The sequence below is a fragment of the Drosophila mojavensis genome, unplaced genomic scaffold, assembly GCF_018153725.1.
Source record: "Drosophila mojavensis isolate 15081-1352.22 unplaced genomic scaffold, ASM1815372v1 contig_19, whole genome shotgun sequence".
Classification (NCBI taxonomy): domain Eukaryota; kingdom Metazoa; phylum Arthropoda; class Insecta; order Diptera; family Drosophilidae; genus Drosophila; species Drosophila mojavensis.
Window position 1 is genome coordinate 5,088,321 of NW_025318726.1, and position 19,107 is coordinate 5,107,427.

General features: G+C 40.4%; 2 protein-coding genes and 1 long non-coding RNA gene across 13 annotated transcripts in view; 2 read left to right on the forward strand and 1 right to left on the reverse strand.

Annotated features, from left to right (window-relative positions):
- The window catches only part of LOC6572038 (uncharacterized protein CG43427), a 78,495-nt gene extending 65,149 nt beyond the window's left edge, over positions 1 to 13,346 (forward strand). For 5 of the 11 annotated variants that reach the window (XM_044007832.1, XM_032732992.2, XM_032732987.2 and 2 more), the window contains exons 9-14: positions 1,158 to 2,387; positions 7,453 to 8,545; positions 9,096 to 9,469; positions 9,537 to 10,462; positions 11,426 to 11,619; positions 12,392 to 13,346. In XM_044007832.1, coding sequence (XP_043863767.1) covers positions 1,158 to 2,387; positions 7,453 to 8,545; positions 9,096 to 9,469; positions 9,537 to 10,462; positions 11,426 to 11,619; positions 12,392 to 12,579 — 4,005 coding nt within the window. In that variant the 3' untranslated portion in view covers positions 12,580 to 13,346. Of the gene's footprint in view, positions 1 to 1,157; positions 2,388 to 2,639; positions 5,305 to 5,887; positions 5,946 to 6,401; positions 6,654 to 7,452; positions 8,546 to 9,095; positions 9,470 to 9,536; positions 10,463 to 11,425; positions 11,644 to 12,147; positions 12,300 to 12,391 lie in introns of those variants that run through there. The other 6 variants (XR_004364612.2, XR_004364613.2, XM_032733012.2 and 3 more) reach the window with 6 other exon arrangements.
- A 1,290-nt stretch (positions 13,347 to 14,636) lies between these two features.
- LOC122756919 lies at positions 14,637 to 15,604 on the forward strand. Its single transcript, XR_006356782.1, has 2 exons — positions 14,637 to 15,158; positions 15,221 to 15,604. It is a non-coding gene; the product is annotated as an uncharacterized LOC122756919 (long non-coding RNA).
- A 2,340-nt stretch (positions 15,605 to 17,944) lies between these two features.
- Positions 17,945 to 18,978, reverse strand: LOC6572036 (eukaryotic translation initiation factor 3 subunit F-1). The gene has a single exon (XM_001998154.4). The coding sequence runs from the start codon at positions 18,884 to 18,886 to the stop codon at positions 18,044 to 18,046; it is 843 nt and encodes a 280-aa protein (XP_001998190.1). The 5' UTR covers positions 18,887 to 18,978; the 3' UTR covers positions 17,945 to 18,043.
- Between the last annotated feature and the right edge of the window lie 129 nt (positions 18,979 to 19,107).

Genomic DNA, 19,107 nt, shown 5'->3' on the forward strand with positions numbered 1-19,107 from the left:
AATAATTGAATAATATACATGTATATTAATATTGATATCATCTATCTAAAAATAAAATTGAAATAGTATTCTAATTTATCTTTCTTTTTTCATACCCTGAACCCATTGAAAATGGGAAATCTGGGTATAATGGTTTTGTGAAAAAAATGTAACGGGCAGAAGGATTCATCGCAGACCTCTTTATCCTTACGTCCGTATGAGTGCGTCGATCTCAGATGTTATAAGAGCTAGAGAGCTAAAATTTGGCATGCATACTCAGCTTTTTTTTTCGATAGCTCAGCCGATAACTTTTTTATCGAGAAAAATTGAAAAATCGACTTTTTCAGCATAATTTGATCACTTTTAGACCTAGGGACTTCACTTTACTGTGTGTATACAGTTGATCGATACGAAGATTTTGTAATTTACAGATTTTGGATACCACGCCCCCTTCGCCTCCAATTTGTAAAAAACGCATTTCAAGTACTTGAGACTTTGGAATGTACACACATATTCATCATATGATTACACTCTGAAAGTTTCATAAGGATCGTATGTCTACAAAAGAAAGTATTCTACAAATAAATGCTCATAATATTACCCACATTGCAGCGCAGCCCAAGCGCAGCCGCTGCTTACTGCGCAGTTAGCAGAGCGCGTGCTTATAAGTGCATGTATATTTATGTGTGCATAAAAGAAGTGCAGAATGATTAGAATATCAGCTTAGAGGGTTCAGGGTATCTCCTTGTCGAGCAGTCTCGACTAGAGCCTTCTTACTTGTTTTCTTTTACGTTTTTCTCTTTGCCTATTGCACGCAACTTCTTAGGACAGAGCTATATCGACTCAGCTCGTCGCGCTGATCAAGAATATATATACTTTGTGGGGTTTGCCACGCCTCCTTCTGCCCGTTACATACATTTTCACAAAACCATTATACCCTGATTTCCCATTTTCAATGGGTTCAGGGTATAATGAGTGTAAGGGGGGCGCTAACCCGATGATGCGCAGTGAATGTATATTATAAATTTCATGTGTCAAGTGCTGCGTACAACATGTACGGTACATGCGATACCTATAGATGAACGTGATAGAAGTACATACTGATACGGCTATATATATATTTCAACTAAATATGTATTTAAATTCTAACCCAATGAATTCTATTCTGTATTTAACAGAGTGATAACGTCGAGTTGGACAAAGCCATTGGCACAGCAGCTGCTACTAATATTCAGGAGCAACAGAATCACATCAACAGGAACCAGGTTGACGTTAACGTTATCAGCCAGGCGAGTACATCGAACACCAGCAAACTGCTGGCAGTCAGCGAAGCAACAGGAGTAGCAGCAGCTTCAAGGGAATACACACCGATGAACACAAATCCGCCCAGTACTGCCGATCCCTGTGAGTACACCTATGAAGGCGCCATACAAGATTACAAACAGCGCGTTCAGCGGGCCAGCAGCAACGGCAGAATTAGTAACAACAATGCAGTATCCGAAACTGGAGAAACCATTGGCTATCCCACACGACGTGGCAGCAAGATCGAGGATCGGTTGAGTGGTTTTGAGGTAACGTCTCCCAGCGACACACAGGAGGGTGTCGAGAAGCAAAAAGTGGATGTGCCAAGGGTGGACATATCGAAACGCAAAGAGATCTTCGAGCAGCGCGACCCTGAGCCAAAGGTCACGAAACCCAATGGCGGGGCTCCCAAGCAAAAGCTAATACTGCGGGACCGTTTGACCAATGGTAATGGTGCCGCAGTTGAACCCACGGCAAAGCAGGAGATTAAACGTCTGTCTGGCGACATATGCAGCATTCGTGATCGCATGCAGAGCCTAGAACAGCAGCGCAATGAGTTTAACTCCAGTAAGAGCGTGGATGTAGCTGTGCCCCCGTTGAAGCAGCGCCTTAACAGTCTACAGCAGCATGTCGTTACCAAAGAGGAAGAGCAGCTACAGCAGAAGAAACCACCACTCGTAGCGCTCATCGATGCCAGGCAGCTGGAAATAATGCGTGGCGAAGAGCAACGGATGCGACAACAGGAACAAAAGGAACAGCAGAAGTTGACAACGCCGCCAGCACTGATTGTGGAAGAGGCAGCGCACGATGACAGTGGAATTCAGGTGGACAATAACGAAGAACTGCTTAAGGAGCAGCAACAACAGCAGCAATTAAATGAGGCGATAGCTGCTCTTGCACTCGAGGAGCGTCAGCTGGAGGAGGCAGCAAATGCAGTCAATCAAATTGAAGCAGAATTTGATGAACTTACTGATATGCAGCCAATAGCATTGCCTGCTGCCAATGCGACAGCAACAACTACTGTTACCTCATCAGCGCCCTCGACGGAGACATCCTCAACAATAACAGCAGCTACTCAGCCAGAGGCTCGGGACATGGAATTTAGTGTAAGTTCTACTAACCATTTTATCGAAACCGGTATATTAAGTCCACGTAGTGGTGTCCGTGATGATGATTTCAATTATGATAATGATAATGTAGTAGCTTCAGCTTCTCATATGGTGTCGGTACAACCCAAACCCTATACCCAACCCAATCCCAATGTCCCCCAACCAAAAAATTGTAACTTACGTAGAATGCCCTCCAATGAAATGGTCCATGCGCGCAATTTGTTGAAAATGTTTAAGGACACCTTTCAGAATGACTACGACCTGAATGAGGAGGTCAGCGAGCAGGTCAACGAGCAGCTAGTAGTATCAAAGTCCCCTGAGCAGCGTAGCCAGATCTTTGACTTTACTAAGAAAGAAAGTCCGCCAGTTTTGAGTCTGACTTTGGGTTCGACATGCCCTTTAAAGCAAAGAACTGCTACACCTCCAACCGAATCGCCTCCAAATAACGTAGGCTCAGTCGTCCTACAATCAACACAAATACCACGCCCACTAGGCAAACCACCAATGTCGCCTAAGGCAATGCGTGTTAAGCCAACAGCAGCCACACCTCAGCAATTCAGCATTAATGGTCGCGTTGAGATATTTAATTCCCGGCAATTGGACAAACCACCAACACCTCCGCTTAGACGAGCTTTCAGAGATGATACAACGTCTCCAAAATATGATAAGATCGAACAGGTGCAGATTCACGAGCATGAGGTTGTGATGTGCTCACCAGCAGTTACAATTGTTTCACCCGAGGAGTTACCGAAGCCCAACACAGTCAAAGCTTTATCCAGTTGTTTTGGCCAGGCTGCAGCGCCCCCAAAGCCGCCAACGTGTACATCTCCAACTTCCAGCTCAAATGTGAATTTCAGTGCAACATCAAATCCATCGCCGAAGGTTTTGCCACGCAGTCGCATACCGCAGATAACGCCACCATCTTCACCCAAGCCAATTAATAAGGCTGCACCCACGGTGGATATGGTGGATAAAGCGTTTGATCCCGCCTCTGACGATTATGCGCCCATCGTGAGTCAAACACAAGCTGTGGTGCACACGCCACCCACAGCCAAGGTGCGCGCAAAGCCACCCGCCAAGCCGGTCAGTTTAGATCCCCTGGCGCCAAATGATTCGTTGGAGGTGCACGTGACTTCGCCCTCTGCAATGCCCGCCCTGCGTGTCTGTACACCCAACGAGTCCAGCCTATTCAAGCTGGCCAATTCAGCGCCAACATCACCAGGATTGACGGGCACCTTACCCGATGCTGTACTGTGTCAGCAATTTATGGAACAGGAGGCAACAAAACAACAACTGGTTCTGTCGCCTGAAGATCGTAAGCGTCTGGATCAGCACGCCGTAGAGGAGTTTCTCTGCGAAAAAATTGATGTGAGCAAGATGCCCAAGTTGCCCAGCACCTGCTGCCAGGTAATAACCGAGCAGCAGCTGCAGAGCTGCGATGACATGATTAAGGAGGAGCTGAACGACTCAACCGTACCCAAAGAAGAGGATGTGGCCCTATGTGTGGGTCTGCTTGATTGCCTCGCGCCCGCACAAGAGCCTAGGTGTGAAAGCATCGATGTGCGGCAACAGCCGATTCCGGCTACTGGCTACCAGCACATAAGCGATGAGGATGTAAAGCGCTGTGATGGCTTTCAGAGAATTAAGGAGCCAATGAACAGCAACAGCAGCCATAGTGCCAAACCGAGCTCCCCTATAAGCGATGCGCATGCCGCATACTCAAAGGCGCTAATGGACAGTTGCGAGCAGATTATTGCCGAGGAACGTTTGGCGGTCAGCAGAATGATGAAATCGTCACTATCGGCAAGTAATGCAACGAGCGGGCATAAAACGTCCACAGGCTCTACGCCTGGTACGCCAACAGTGAGTCGCAAATCGAAGATCCCTATACCCAAGTCGTGCTGTATATCGGCTTCTAACACAGACTCCATTGGTAGAACGGGCTATCTGCCAGCGAACGCAGAGCAGCCACTCATAGCACACACTCCAATCGAAGAGACGGAGATTAATATCAAGCGAATTACACCGCCCAGCTCGCCCAAAACACCTAAGGATGGCCATGAAAAGGACAAGAGCAAGGACAAGAAAAATAAGACCAACATATTTGATTTTTTGCGTCGAAATTTCGGACATCACGACGAGTCGACTACGCCTCAGCCACATCCCACGCTCAATGAAACTCTTGAGCCGAAAGTAATCCTTACCAGCACGCGAAGCGGTGTCGATGTAGTCAGTGCCGACGACTTTGTTAAGGTGGATAACTCGAAATTCTATTTGGCTAGCGATGCGCCTTCTGTCGTCGTGCCTCCGCCGTTACCAAAAACTGCAGCTCCAGTGAATATTGAGATACGAAAAACCATAACCACAGATGAGATACTTGAAAAGCACAACACAGAGCAAGCACTAAACCAGGAGATTTGCGAGCTACTCGATGATGAGCTGAACAAGCTGGGGACGACTGCAGGGGCGATGGTTGGTGCTGGTGACTAGATAAATTCAATTGGGTAATTCTGGGCATAGGTTTTCTAAGAATTTTCTGGAATGACATTGACATTCGAGATTAGGCGAACAAAATACTTCTGCTGGTAGTTTTGCGAAATTGTCCGATTTCTATATTTAATGTAATCTAATCGAATTGATTTCGCAACATTTCATTTCTAAACAAGTTTACATGTATTTTTTATTAAATTTCTTATTATTATTATAATATATATTATTGTTGTGGGGCTCAAGCTATGTAACCTAAAGTTACTTTATTATTTCTTTGTTCTTATTACTAAAACAATATTTTGTAAAAAAAAACAAAAATCATTTATGTAAAGAAAAATGTGAAATATATGATTTAGTGTAATACATATTTTATTTACTTAACGTGATGAAAAAATTCTAATACTCAATAAATATGACTAAAAGTATAAAAAATAAAATAATGAACTAAAATGATCTAAATAAAAGAAACATCTTGTTATGTGTTTTATGAATAAACAAATAGAAAGCACTTAAGCATTCGTGAATCTTGAAAACGTCACGACAGCGAAAATATTTTGTAGTACTGCTTTCTGTGCTCTAGTAAAATGCACTGCAAGCAGTGCAAAGCAGTGTAAGAGGACTTGGCTGTGCTGCCCTGGTTTTTATACTGCTTTAATTGGTTTATAATTTTTATAGGCGGTATTTTGAAATTATGCAGGAGCATACCCCCGAAACTTTTCAATAAACACAATTTGATTTAATTAACATAAAATGAGCGGAAGGCTTTCTCTGGTATAAAAATGCCCTGGTCCTAATTATGTTCTTTTTTGCCCCATTCAGATGATTAGCGTAAGTAAGTCCCCAATGGTTTAAGGTTTAATACTAAAATCTATTGTATGTATTTTTTGTCTTGATGTGCCTATATAATATAAATTGTGATATAAGCTTAATATGTACGCATTTCTCTTACATGCCTTGCGCTCACACTGTTGGCTAAAATGTGTAAATTTATAAATATAATGCTACAGTTACATAGTTTACATGCTTACTGCCAGCAAAAATTGTTGCAAGTTTATAATTTTCGAGGTAAGCGGCTGTATCTATCTCTGTTCCATCTCTACCCCTCTCTCGCTCATGCTATGTGTCATTTCTATTTATCCTTGTCTCATTTATTGGTTCTTTGCTATTATGTTCTGTTTTGAGCTGTTATTTATTTTGGTTCTTAGATTGTAAGTTTTTCCTCTTGCATGTTCCAGCAGATATGTACTTTATATATATATTTGTTTACATACATATATACATATTTATGAATATGTGCCAAATATTACAGTTGCCATTGCCTATATCTAGGGCCTTCCCAGCCGATATTCAATCCCTAGCAGCGTTTTATGTTGACACACATATATAGTCTGTTTCATTCTACGCTCTATATATATTTCCCCACACATATATTGGTTTTTTCTGCTATTTTTCTTTTCTGCAAACGAACGTTGTTCTATGCCACCCCTGCAATAGGTTCATTTTAGTTGCGTTCGGGCTTTCTAGAGTTGTGGTCGATTCGCATCAACTATTTACCAATAAAGCAAACCAGGCATATCACCTACATTGACAATTCTATCTTTATAGCAGAGAACACGTATTTGTATATATAACTACGTATATGGGACTATAAATAGATTTGTGTACGTCGTGTCGCGAATATACTACTTATCGTAGTTATGGGGCAATTGGTTCATTAATGAATAAAGTAAACTATATGAGCATAGCATATGGATTTGTGATCAAATAGGAATGGTAAGCACATATTTCGGCATCGGTCGGTCTGGCCTCTACATAAATTCTAAAAATGTTTCGTACTTAGATAATAGACTCGAGTCTTGTAGTCTTTTTTTCATATGATAGCTATTCAGGACTCTGTTGACCATACTCATACCTGTCAGATATATATATAGAAATCTCAAATACCTTACATTTCTTATAAATTCAATTCTGAACGAAACTATTTTTTAATTGTAAGAGATGCCCGATTTTTAGATGAATGCTGTTTTATTTGTAAGCTATGAAGAAGCTTTACAACTTAAAAACACAATAAAATTACGCTTTTCTGTAAATGGATACGACACGGATGCTTTTATAAAAATACTTTTAAGCAATATATAAATAATAAAAAGTTTATAAGCATAATTAAATGTTGTTTACTTGATAACACAAATTAGTTCTGGCTAGTTTCAGAATGCAAACTGTAAATCGAAATCAAGTAACCATCAGTATGGTTGTTAGTTCCAAAATATTTTGTACAATTTTTAACTAGGTTTGTTTCTGAGCTGTAACTAACGGAATCCTTTGTCTGAGTTATGTTAGAAATACAATTTTCTAATCGGTTTTTCGTTTAATATTGTTTGCTGTAATGTTGATTATTATTCATTAACTTGTGTTTATTATTGCTAGTGCAGTATTTATTCAAATGTGTAAAAACTAATTTAATTAAAATGTGTGCGATGTGGCGCATATTTCTCTTTTTCTCTCTCCCCCTCTCTCTCGGGACATTTTCGACTCATTCGCGCATTCATACACTCGTAAATACGAATCACAGATCAACGAAGCTCTTGATTTGGCGCTGGAAGCTATTGACAGGGAAGCCAATAGTGCGCCGGAGAAAATTGAGGATCAGGAAGAAAATAATGGTGAAAGCAAATTGAAATTGGAGAGATTAGAGGATGAACATAAGGAAGAGACGAAAGTAGGTACGATGGAGATGAACGCAGAATTGGAGGAGATGAATACCGCAATGCCAAATAAAACGGATGAGCAGAAAACGGTGGAGGAGGTAGTGAAACAGGATATTGAGGGATTAGAACAGCAAGAACAACATATGGAAATCAATAGAAATGAGCCCATTTATGAAAACATTAAGTCTACCATATCTATGCAACAAGTAGATATTGAACAGACAGCGAACGCGATGATAATAAGACGTAACGACATAAGAAACATTCCAAATAATAGCAACAATAACAATAATAACGAGCATAATCAAACTAACAATAACAAAAGCAGCAATAATAATAGCAGCAACTGCCAAATCGAATCAAATTCAAAGACAACAGCTGCTGACTTAGAACCCTATTACCAGGTGCCGAAAGCAACTGAACCTTACTACGATGCACCTAAACATCTCCGCCCAATACCCGTCTACGAGAACATTGACATCTTCTATACGGGTCTGGAGCTGGGCCATTGTGTTACGAGCTTGGTACCGGCTTTGGAGCCCCCCAAGGAGAAACCGCCGCCACCGCCTACAGAAGAGCCGCTCTCAGAAGATATAAATAAAGTCAGCCTGAATGCACACGATGATGAGTTGGATACCGGCACTTGGTCATCGGACAATACGTACGAAACCATATCGAGTAGGTCACGACACCAGCTGCAGGGTCAGACAGGCCTAAGCATGCCCACGTCGCCGCCCATCAAGCGCATGAACTCGACAAAGCGGATCAAGAAGGAGCTGCGCAACAAGCGTTCCAGTTTTCTAGGCATCGAGACCGACGCCGGGCTCGATGATGTGGACAGCTATCTTCAGCTCACGGTTGCGACGCCACCGGACATGTCACAGCTGCTGCAAGAGGAGCGGCGGCTCGAGAAGCAACTGTATATCAAGGCAGGTCTGTGTGACAGTTCGGATACAGGTGAGTGGTGCGGAGGGTTAAGGGTTATGGGGCTGAAAGCCAATAGTGCTGAAAAACGAACAAATTACTAGGAGGGCAGGAGCGGGCTCGGGTGTGGGAAGGCACGGTAAGGCAAGGGCTGTGAAAGTAGAAAGTGAGGCTAAGTATAAATAATCCGTTTAGTGCGTCAACAGTGATGAGAAGTGTTTTGCTTATCGAAAGCGAAACTAGCCAAGAGGAGAAATGCGGCCAATAGACTTCAGTGCATGTGAGGAAATTCATTGATTAAGATAATTTAAACTGGAAAATGTGTACATTTATAAAATATATATAAAATAGGTCTATACACATGAAAAGTAAATATTAATGAACATACATTCAAATTAATTAAAAAATCTTAAAAACCCCACCATACTCGCTCTACTCTTAAAAACGCTATTTCACAAACTGATTTGCGTTGGAGCCTAGAGACAGTCAGATAGCGATTCGTACTTAATGCATTAATTATGTAGTCTTAAAATGAGGTTGGTATACAAATTGTCGACTAATTTAACGTTGTCCTTCGTCACAGGTGAAAGTCGAGACTCGGGTGTCTCAGAGAATCATTCGCGTCAAAGCAGCGAACACTATACGAACTCCTCAGAGGAGAACGATACCCAGTCGGAGGCCACGCCACCGCCGACCGAGGAGCTGGCGCCGTCGCAGCTGGTTGGCGAAGTTCTCTACCAGAACAAGTCGTTGCTGGCCGCACAGACTCCGTTGCTGCAAACGGTCAAAGGCACCTCAGCTGAGTCGTGGACGGAATCGGCTACGGCGGCAGCGGCCGCAACACAATCGCTGAGTGAGGCAACCGCAACTGCCAATGCAAAGATGTTGTCTATTGAAGAGAAGATCCGAGAGCAAGGTGAAGTACTGCGTGTAGAGCAGGAGCTACTGCTGTTCTCGGTAAGACACGGGTTTGTCTAGTTATTAACCAGCATCTAATTGATTTTTTCATTTGTTCATATTGAAGAAGGAGGAGCTTAAAAGACAGCGTGAAAACTTGCTGCTGCGCGAAAATCTGGCACGTCGTGAACTGCAGCATGGAGCTAAGATGTTGATGTCGAACAATCGACGCTCGCTACAGGATCTGCATCATGGCTTGGGCATTGGCAATGGCATGCTAAGCGCCTTTCAACCACCACAGCAGTCAACACAACAGATATATGCAAATGTGCCACAGCAACAGCAGCAACAGCAGCAGCGATCATTGCCACTGGCACCATACCACTACCAGCAGCTGGACATGGACTACCGCAAGTCCATGTCAGATCTGAATGAGTTCTCCAAGCGCCTAATGCTGCCACCAACGCCGCCAATAAAGCCACTGCGCGCCATGCACCTCAGCGGCAATGGTCACAGCCAGGAGCCGGACTACGCCGTCAGCGCCCGACAGCGCAGTACCTACGGCGGGTCTTTGGTCAAAATTGCGCCAACAGCAACAACAACAGCACCTGGTGCGCCCGCTCCGCGTTATCAAGCCAACCCAGCCACTTATCATCATCAGTCGGTGCAGAATCTGAGCAACATGTCGCGCAACACTCTGCTGGCATTGAGTGCTACCCCCAAGCCGAAGTACACCGATGGTTGGGTGCAGGTACAACAGAAGCAACAGCAACAGCAACGTAATCTAATCAATGATGGCTCCTGGCTGCAGAAGCACAAATCCACTCCGGATTACAACGGGGCGCTCTATAACAGTGGCCATGCCAATCACTGGCTGCTCCAAGAGGCCGAGCATCGCCGCCAGTTTGAGCAACAGCAGCAGCAGCAGCAGCAGCTGCAGCTGAACAGGCGCTCCATGCCCGTACCCTCAGCCAATGATAAGCCGCTGCCTGATTCCGTCATACAGACCCTCACGGAACGTGTCCAGAGCAAAGGCATCGGGGAACGTAAGCGGTAGGTAGCAATCAATATATCAAGGGAAAAATGTTAGTCGCAGTAGTTGCAATAGGGATATTTTTAATCATTGATATTTAGCTCGGATATGTGTACTAACTGGGTCATATAAATCATGTACAGTTTTCCCGAACTATCCACTATCATACTATCGTCCTTCGATATCATGCCTACCTCCGTTTGACGTAACTGCGGTTTCATATTTAGACCCATGTGGAGACCCTGAACCCATTGAAAATGGGAAATCAGGGTATAATGGTTTTGTGAAAAGTGTGTAACAGGTAGAAGGAATCATCGCAAACCCCATAAAGTATATATATTCTTGGTCAGGGCGACGAGCTGAGCCGATTTAGCTTTGTCCGTCTGTCAGAATGTTTGAACGCGTCGATTTCAGATGATACAAAAGCTAGAGACCTAAATTTGTTTGTAAAATGTCCGTGTATATCACGCGGATATTGAGTTTTGCTTTAAAAATCGATAACTACTTCCGCTATTTTGTTATCGATTAAAAACCTTATCGAAAACTAGCTATTTAATTATATCTCGTAAACCTTTAGAGGTATAGTCTGCAAATTTTAAATGTAGATTTATATGTATTTTATAGAATTTTTCTATTTGTTGTAATTCACCCCCCACCCTTATATCCACACCCTCTCCCCTCAATTGGTAGGAGGCGTATTTCAAATACTAGCGACTTGTGCTTTTGCACGCATTTCAATGTTATAATCACGATCTGAAAGTTTCATGAAGATAGTTCATCGACAAGAAAAGTTATAGAACAATTACGTTCCATTAGTAAGCCACTACTGCAACCCATGCGTGTTTATGCGTGCATGCCTATGTGTGTCTGTGTTTCTTGTGAAAACAAAAAGACGCGAAGACTTATTGAAATATCAATATATATATATAATCACAATCATAGTTAATAGTTATATTAATATTATAATTTTTTACTTTTCACAGCTTCGATAGTAATGCTACCTACAGTCAACTGAGTACCAATGGCCTTGGGTTCAAACCACTCAGCAGCAACAGCAGCAACAACAACAACAATAATAATATTAATATAAACAACAGCAGCAGCAACAACAGCAATCAAGAGAAGATGCTCAGCGTCAGTGGCAAGAAGAAGTGTTCACATTGTGGCGACGAATTAGGTAAACTTTGCTACTACGTTGGTTGTGAGTGTGGTTCTTCTTAAATTTCTATTTAATCTTCAGCTCTGACGTTGCTTCCATTTATAGGCTTGAGAATTCGATATAAATTGCAATCGTTTATAATGCATTACGTAAAGAACACACTTATCATATCTACATACCATAAAAATACAAAATTAGTTCATGATTTAAAATTAAACTTTTCATCTTCAAACTCCTTAGAGTAAAAAAAAAACCACAAAGGAAATACAATATCAAATGCAATTTTATAATAGAATAAAAATTCAAATTGATTAGTTTCACTAAATCATTTTATTCTATAAAGCGAAGCTATAATTAATAATTAAAGCACTAAACATTCAGTTTAAAAGTGCTAAAATGTATCTAGAATCTTAAAATCACATTAGAGCGTGAAGACATTGAATACAAACTGCTATTTTTTATAAGCATTACTTTCCCATTTATTATTTTACCGTATTTCTCTCCATCTCGTTTTTACTCTTTCTTCTGTATACATGCTGCTCCCAGATCTGGGGTGCACCCATGACAATTGCCGAAGAGTCCACAAAGCACTCAAGTATATTGTATGGGTGTAAAACTGGCGGTCATTATTAGAGAATTAACTAATTGAAAAAATTTATTTTACATAAAATTTATACGATTTTAAGGCTTCCAGAAAGGTACTACACGAAAGCTGCCTACAAGCATTTCAATATATTTTGTATTTGTATTTTCCATTTCGACATAATTTTGACATTGTCTTTTTCTGTAGGTCGCGGAGCTGCCATGATAATTGAATCCTTGCTGCTGTTCTATCACATCAACTGCTTCAAGTGCTGCGTATGCCATGTGCAATTGGGCGATGGACTAAACGGAACCGATGTTCGTGTGCGAAACCACAAGCTCCACTGCCAAAACTGTTATTCCAGCGATGATGGCATCAAGTTCAGCTGTGTCTGAGGATGTCTGGAGGGGTCAATAGGTGGATGATTGTGTGCAACTTTCGGTTTTTGTTGTTTTCTAGTAGTACATATATAAATATTTAAGCATTACCCATACATAGATGCATACAGCACATAAAGTATATGTTAAATGTTAAAGCTGAAGTCAATTTATATAACATATACATATATATGAGGATGAAATATTTTTCCGCTAATGTTAATCAACGAATGTGAAATCTGGTTCAAATTTCAAAATTGCATGTTGTTGATTAAGATCTGACCTTTTTATATATTATATATTCATCAATTTGCAAAGACATATGCAAGCCCGCTCTGATGTTTTTTGCAAAATCAAAGTCAAATTTCAGTGTATCTATAAAATGTAAAATATGTATGTTGAAACTTGTAAGACGATCAATTTCTATGGATGTTGTTACATTTTATTACCTTTTGAATATCGTACATTTGCGTACATGCTTAAATACGTATTTATGTTTCGTTTAGAAACTAATAAAGTATAAAGTATAAAAAAATATACAAATAAACCGTTTATTTTGTAAGAAAATATTCTGAATTTTTAATTAGCAGAAGAGTTCATTTGTTTAAACGAATTTTTTTTTAAATTTTTCTTGACGACTTGCTTTTAGATGTTCAGAGATCTAAATATGTATATAATGAAAGCATCACGAAGTACCCAAGGTACCTTAAATGATGTAATACACACACCTATCTACATTAATAAATTTGATTATATCTGCAGAAATAAAGCGATATAAATTCTAATTTCCAGTTTTATTTATATAACATTGAAACATAAACAAATTATTTGATCTAATATGTATATTTCTTATTCTTATTTATTGTATTTAAGCAACTTCCATTCGATGGTGAATTCTAATAATTTAATTGATTCGAACGTTTATCGGCATGTGAAATACTATTTTTCTGTAAAAAGGCAGCTTGAATTTCATTTACTTTTATATAAAATATATGCATATTTCAATCATATCAAACTAAATAAGTTTTTTATTACTAGAGTATATTATACCTAGATTCTCGGCTAATCTGAGCGTCTAAACTAGTAGCACTTATTGTTATATTATTATTATATACAACGCCTTTGCAACGGGCATCCACACGATTGGCGAGTGCGCGTTCGGCGCTCTCGCCACCCATAAAGTAAATTTGTAAAAATGTATAAGGTTCGTTTGGCATTGGTAGCAATGAACCGACATTGTGGTAAACTTGGCCTTTGATTTTGAATGTGGAATTAAATGGTTGACCATTGCAGCAGTATTTTTAACTATTTCCGTTCCTCCAAACGATGTCATTTGAAAACATTAATTGAATTTTCGCATTGACTGCAAGAACAGCAAAGATCAGTTCCAATAAGGAAGCCGTGCAATGGTTCCGGCGGTGTTTCAATTTCTGGGAGTATTACTTTTCCTGATGAGCAGCACATCCCGATCGGCTCATTTTTTTTTTAATTTAAAGGCATGGCAGTGCGGGCATTCTTTGTCCAATGTACCAATGGCCACTTTGGAACGTGCTTTATGGCTGTTGACTACGAATCTGCGCGCTTCTCTTCATTGTAATTGTCTTTGCTGGTTTCTCTCGTCTCGTGCCTCTTGTAATGTGATGCACGAAACTGCGCCATGCTTCCACGGACATTTGCATTGTTTTGTTACCTGTCTTCATCTGATCTTTGTGCTCTTCTATCCTGCATTCCTTTAGATTTTAGTGTTCGACGACTCAAATTAGCGCCTTTGCGGTTTCGTGGCATTGTTGTCTGCACATCAAACAATTCATCTGTACGATAAGTTCAACGGCCCGTTGCCTAATTGCATTACGGGTCCGATGGGAAAAATTAGATCTTCTAGGACGCGGTATACTATATAATAGTAGTACTGAATATGCACTCGCACAAAACCACATAAAACAATCGAGACAACCTATGAAAAGACATTTACACTATTGTCAAATGTGCATGAATAATTGTTAAACATGAGATCAGGACCGAAAACTGTCACTGTTATCAAGCCTACTGGGTAAATTCTTAATGAAAATTTGACAGCTCCGAAATTGGAGAACCTTCAGGGCGTTTTTCAAGTATTCGTCAATTTTGTATTATTTTTTAAGACATACTCTCCTAATCGGGGCGGAGAGAAATCCAACAAATCAAAAACATGAAAATTGGTCCAGCAGATCTCGAGTTATAAACGCTGTAACACATAACACGACTTTGTTTTATATATATAGATTTCATCCAGAGACCATCTCGACTCACACTTGGAGAAAAAAGTCAAAGGACAACTGATTGCGTCGGAACGTAAAGCCTTCAACCGAAAAAAATGTGTCAAGTAAGGTGATCTAGCAGCCTGAGCAGTAATGAGGTCATCCGATTTTATTGTGCGTGTTTGCCTATTTATTTGTTCGTATGTCTTTCTATATATGTGTCTCTCTGTCTGTTTCCCTGTCCATCTCTCTGCCTGTCTTCCCAAGCACCGAGCTATTTAAGCGGGACTTGCGCTTTGAGTGAAAGTCGTTCTATATAAAGAGCAGCAGCTGCATCATATCTTCAGTCGCCTGGCGGGGGTGAGTCGAGCAGTGCAGTAAAATGAAGTGAAACGTGTTTGATTTTAAGTTAAACATTAAAGACTTACAGGAAATATTTGGAGAAAATACTTAGAAAAAATACTTAGAGGAAATATATAAATACTTGGAAGAAGGGATTATAACAAAAATCTAAATTCTATAAAATACATATGAATATATATTTAATTTATATATAATTTGTCCACTCTAGCTCAAAAGATGTAGGAAAGACAACAAATAATTTCAAGACTCTAGCTTAAATTTTCTGAAGCCGAAGCGTTCAAACATACGCCCAGAGCCAGAGTAGCCCTCAGCGGGCCCCTAGGCAACCATCAATTTGGAAGTTTTTCACGTCTTATAAATTTGACTGTCAGAATGTAATAATATCAATAAAATTACTGCCTATACTATATTAAACATTTCGCTTTTGAAGCTGAACAACGTAACTTGTTGGTATTGTTTTCTTAGAATTCACTATAGGCGATGTTCCATGATAGGTATAAAGATATGCATAAAGTTCACAAATTTATGGTGAAATTAAGAAAATTTCTTATTCCTTAGTTGTTAGATGAAAGAAATTTTTTGTTTGTACCGGGGGCCAATTATTTCTTTGTGGGAACGCCTTAGCAGATCTGTTGAAGCTTTCAAGCAGAACAATTAAGAAACTGCAACGTTACCGACTGCGGAATACTCATTAACATCCCATCAACAATTTAGTAGTTAAGTCCAGAGTTTTAGTAAAAAACAATTTTGTTTGTGTTCCGTGGAGTATTTCTTAAAAAGTGCATATCAACTAAAAGTGGCAAAAAGTTACTAAGCAATGTGTGTAGTTATAGTAATAAACAAGTAAGAGGACTCCAGTCGAGACTGCTCGACTAGGAGATACCCTAAACCCTCTAATCTGATATTCACTCTGCACTTCTTTTCGGCGCACATACATACACACGCACGTATAAGAACGCGCTCTGCTAACTGCGCAGTAAGCAGCGACTGCGCTTGGGCTGCGCTGTAGTGTGGGCAACATTATAAGAATTTATTTGTTGAATAATTTAATTTCTAGACGTACAATCTTAATGCAAATTTCAGAATATAATCATAATGTTTAAATGTATGTACATTCCAAAGCACAAGTCTCTAGTACTTGAAATACGCCTTTTACAAAGGTGAGGGTGAGGGGGTGGATATAGGGGTGGGGGGAAAATTACAAAAAAAATCTAAATTATATAAAATACATATAAGTCTACATTTAAAATTTGGAAGCTCTAGCTCTAAAGGTGTAGGAGATATAATTAAATAACTAGCATTCGATAAAGTTTTTGATCGATAATAAAATATCGGGAGTAGTTATCGATATTTAAAGAAAAACTTGATATACGCGTGATATACACGGACCTAGGAAAAAAAATTTAAAGTCTCTAGCTCTTATATCTTCTGAAATCGACGCGTTCATACATACGGACGGACGGACGGACGGACGGTCAGGGCCAAATCGACTTAGCTCGTCGCTCTGATCAAGAATATATATACTTTGTGGGGTCTGCCACGCCTCCTCTGCCTGTTACATACTTTTAACAAAACCATTCAGGGTATAAAAACGTTTTTGCTCCTTTTGAAAAAAAAAAAATTCACTTAAAGTTTCCTCTGCGTTTAACAATTACACGCTTTCTGGTATTTGGAATAACAACAACCGCAGCCGAACAACCTTTACTATATATTAATAGCAATATCGTGTGAGTTCTCAATCAACCCAGAAAAGTATCACAGCTTTTGCAAAGACTTTTTTCTCTGTATATGAAGACATTTCTAAAAAAAAACCTGGAATACGTAAACGGGCGACAAAAAGGCGTGGCATATGTAATCATATGATGAATATGTGTGTACATTCCAAAGCACTAGTCTCTAATACTTGAATAACTCATCCGATAACGTTTTTTATCGAGAATAATCGAAAATTCGACTTGTTTTTTCAGCCTAAGTTGGACACTTTTAGACCTGGAGACTTCAAATTTGCGTTGTAAATAAAGCTAATGGATACAAAGATTTTGTAATTTACAGATTTTCTATACCACGCCCCCTTTGCCCCCTTGTAAAAAATTGCGAGTACTAGAGACTTGTGCTTTGGAATGTACATATATTTGAAAATTATGATTACGTTCAAAAAGTTTCATTAAGATTGTACGTCTAGAAATTAAATTATTCAACAAATAAATTCGTATAATATTGCCCACATTGCAGCGCACCCCAAGCGCAGTCGCTGTTTACTGCGCCGTTAGCAGAGCGTGTTGTTATACGTGTGTCTGGATGCATGTGTATGTATGTGTGCATAGAAGAAGTGCAGAATGATTAGAATATCAGCTTGGTGGGTTCAGGCTATCTCCTAGTCGAGCAGTCTCGACTAGAGCCTGCTTTTTAGATTTTATGCCGCCAAAATCGACAAATCGCAATGTAGGAATTATGCCCATTACACCAAGTATAATAAAAACGCTATAGCTAAAGGTTTTAAAGATTTAGTTTGGAATATATTCTCCCACTCTTACTAGGGATTGTATCCGACTATATTGTGATTCGTAGATATTCTGAGAATTTTCAATTTGAAACATACCGTCTACACAATCCCCATATATATATTATTGCTTATAAGGTTTTAAAAATTCGATAATTGAGTGACTGTCCTCGTCCTCCGAAAAAATGTGAGGTATCAGAGTAATACGCATTTTAGACTCAAGATAAACTGTCAGTGCACGATACCAATATTTCATTTCAAAGTATACGAAAAAATAAACGCATTTTTCTCGGATATCTGGTCCTTTATTTTATGACGCATTGACAAAAAATGTGAGTACGCGGAATTCATTTAGAAATAAACCCATTTATTCGCTCATCATTTAAGCCGTTGGCAGGAATGTGAGCTTCTCGTTAAGCTGCAGCTGCGTCTTGATCAATTGTGAGAGAGTAATAACCATTAGCAAATCCCGTACATTGGCATTGAACATCTGCGTGAACTGTTCGTGAGTCATGTGTGGCACAGAGTGGATGAGGTCGAGGAGCTGACGTCCGACCGCATTATCGGGAGTAACTTTGTGCGCAATGACATCGTCCACGTATTTTAGTATGAGGTCCAGCAGAGATTGCAGTTTTGTTGCTGCCTCAGAGATCTGGGCTAGGTCTAGCATGGGCGCTACCGTCTTGGGTCGATGCGCTGGCGATACGGTAACCGTCTTCTGCAACAGTTTGAGGCCAAAAGTCTCGGGTTCGTAGCTGGTCAGCTCAACAGGTATGGGTGTGAACATGCAGCCAGTTTTGCCACCGGGGACGCCCAGCTGGATGCAAATGTAGGCGCGCAGGCCCATTCGACCACTTTGGAGCGATGTGTCCACAGTGAGGTGGACCGGATTGTTGCATTCCCGGGCATAGTACTCGTGTATGACAGAGCTGTGATTCGTCACCTCGTTGCCGGTGGCCCACCATCCCACGACGTTCTCGTTGGCGTTCACTTTACGATTAAGGTCGTACATATCTAAGGCATAGCTCAGCTCCGCCTCCACCTGATCGTCATGTTCTTTGTGCGGCACACAAAAGCAGTTGGTAACCTCGACAACTCCCTTGTCAACCGAGCCCAGCAGTGTGCCGATAACTCGATGTGAATCAGCATTACGACGTTCGAACGCATCCACAACTTGGAACAAAACCACCGGGTGCACACGCACGGTCAAATTAAGCCCCGACATCGTAATTTTTTAAACGCAGAACTTCAAATGACACTTTACAAATAATTTCGCAGCTGCCACGCTATGTGAAAAGGACTTAGGGGTGATAGACTATTAACGATAGCTTGTGGTGGGCTGCCGATATATTTCATTAGTGCGATATATGCATGGGCAGCACTTTCCAAAGAGTTATAGAGCAAGTACGCAACTGTTGAGTAATTAATGCATCGACTATTTGTTAA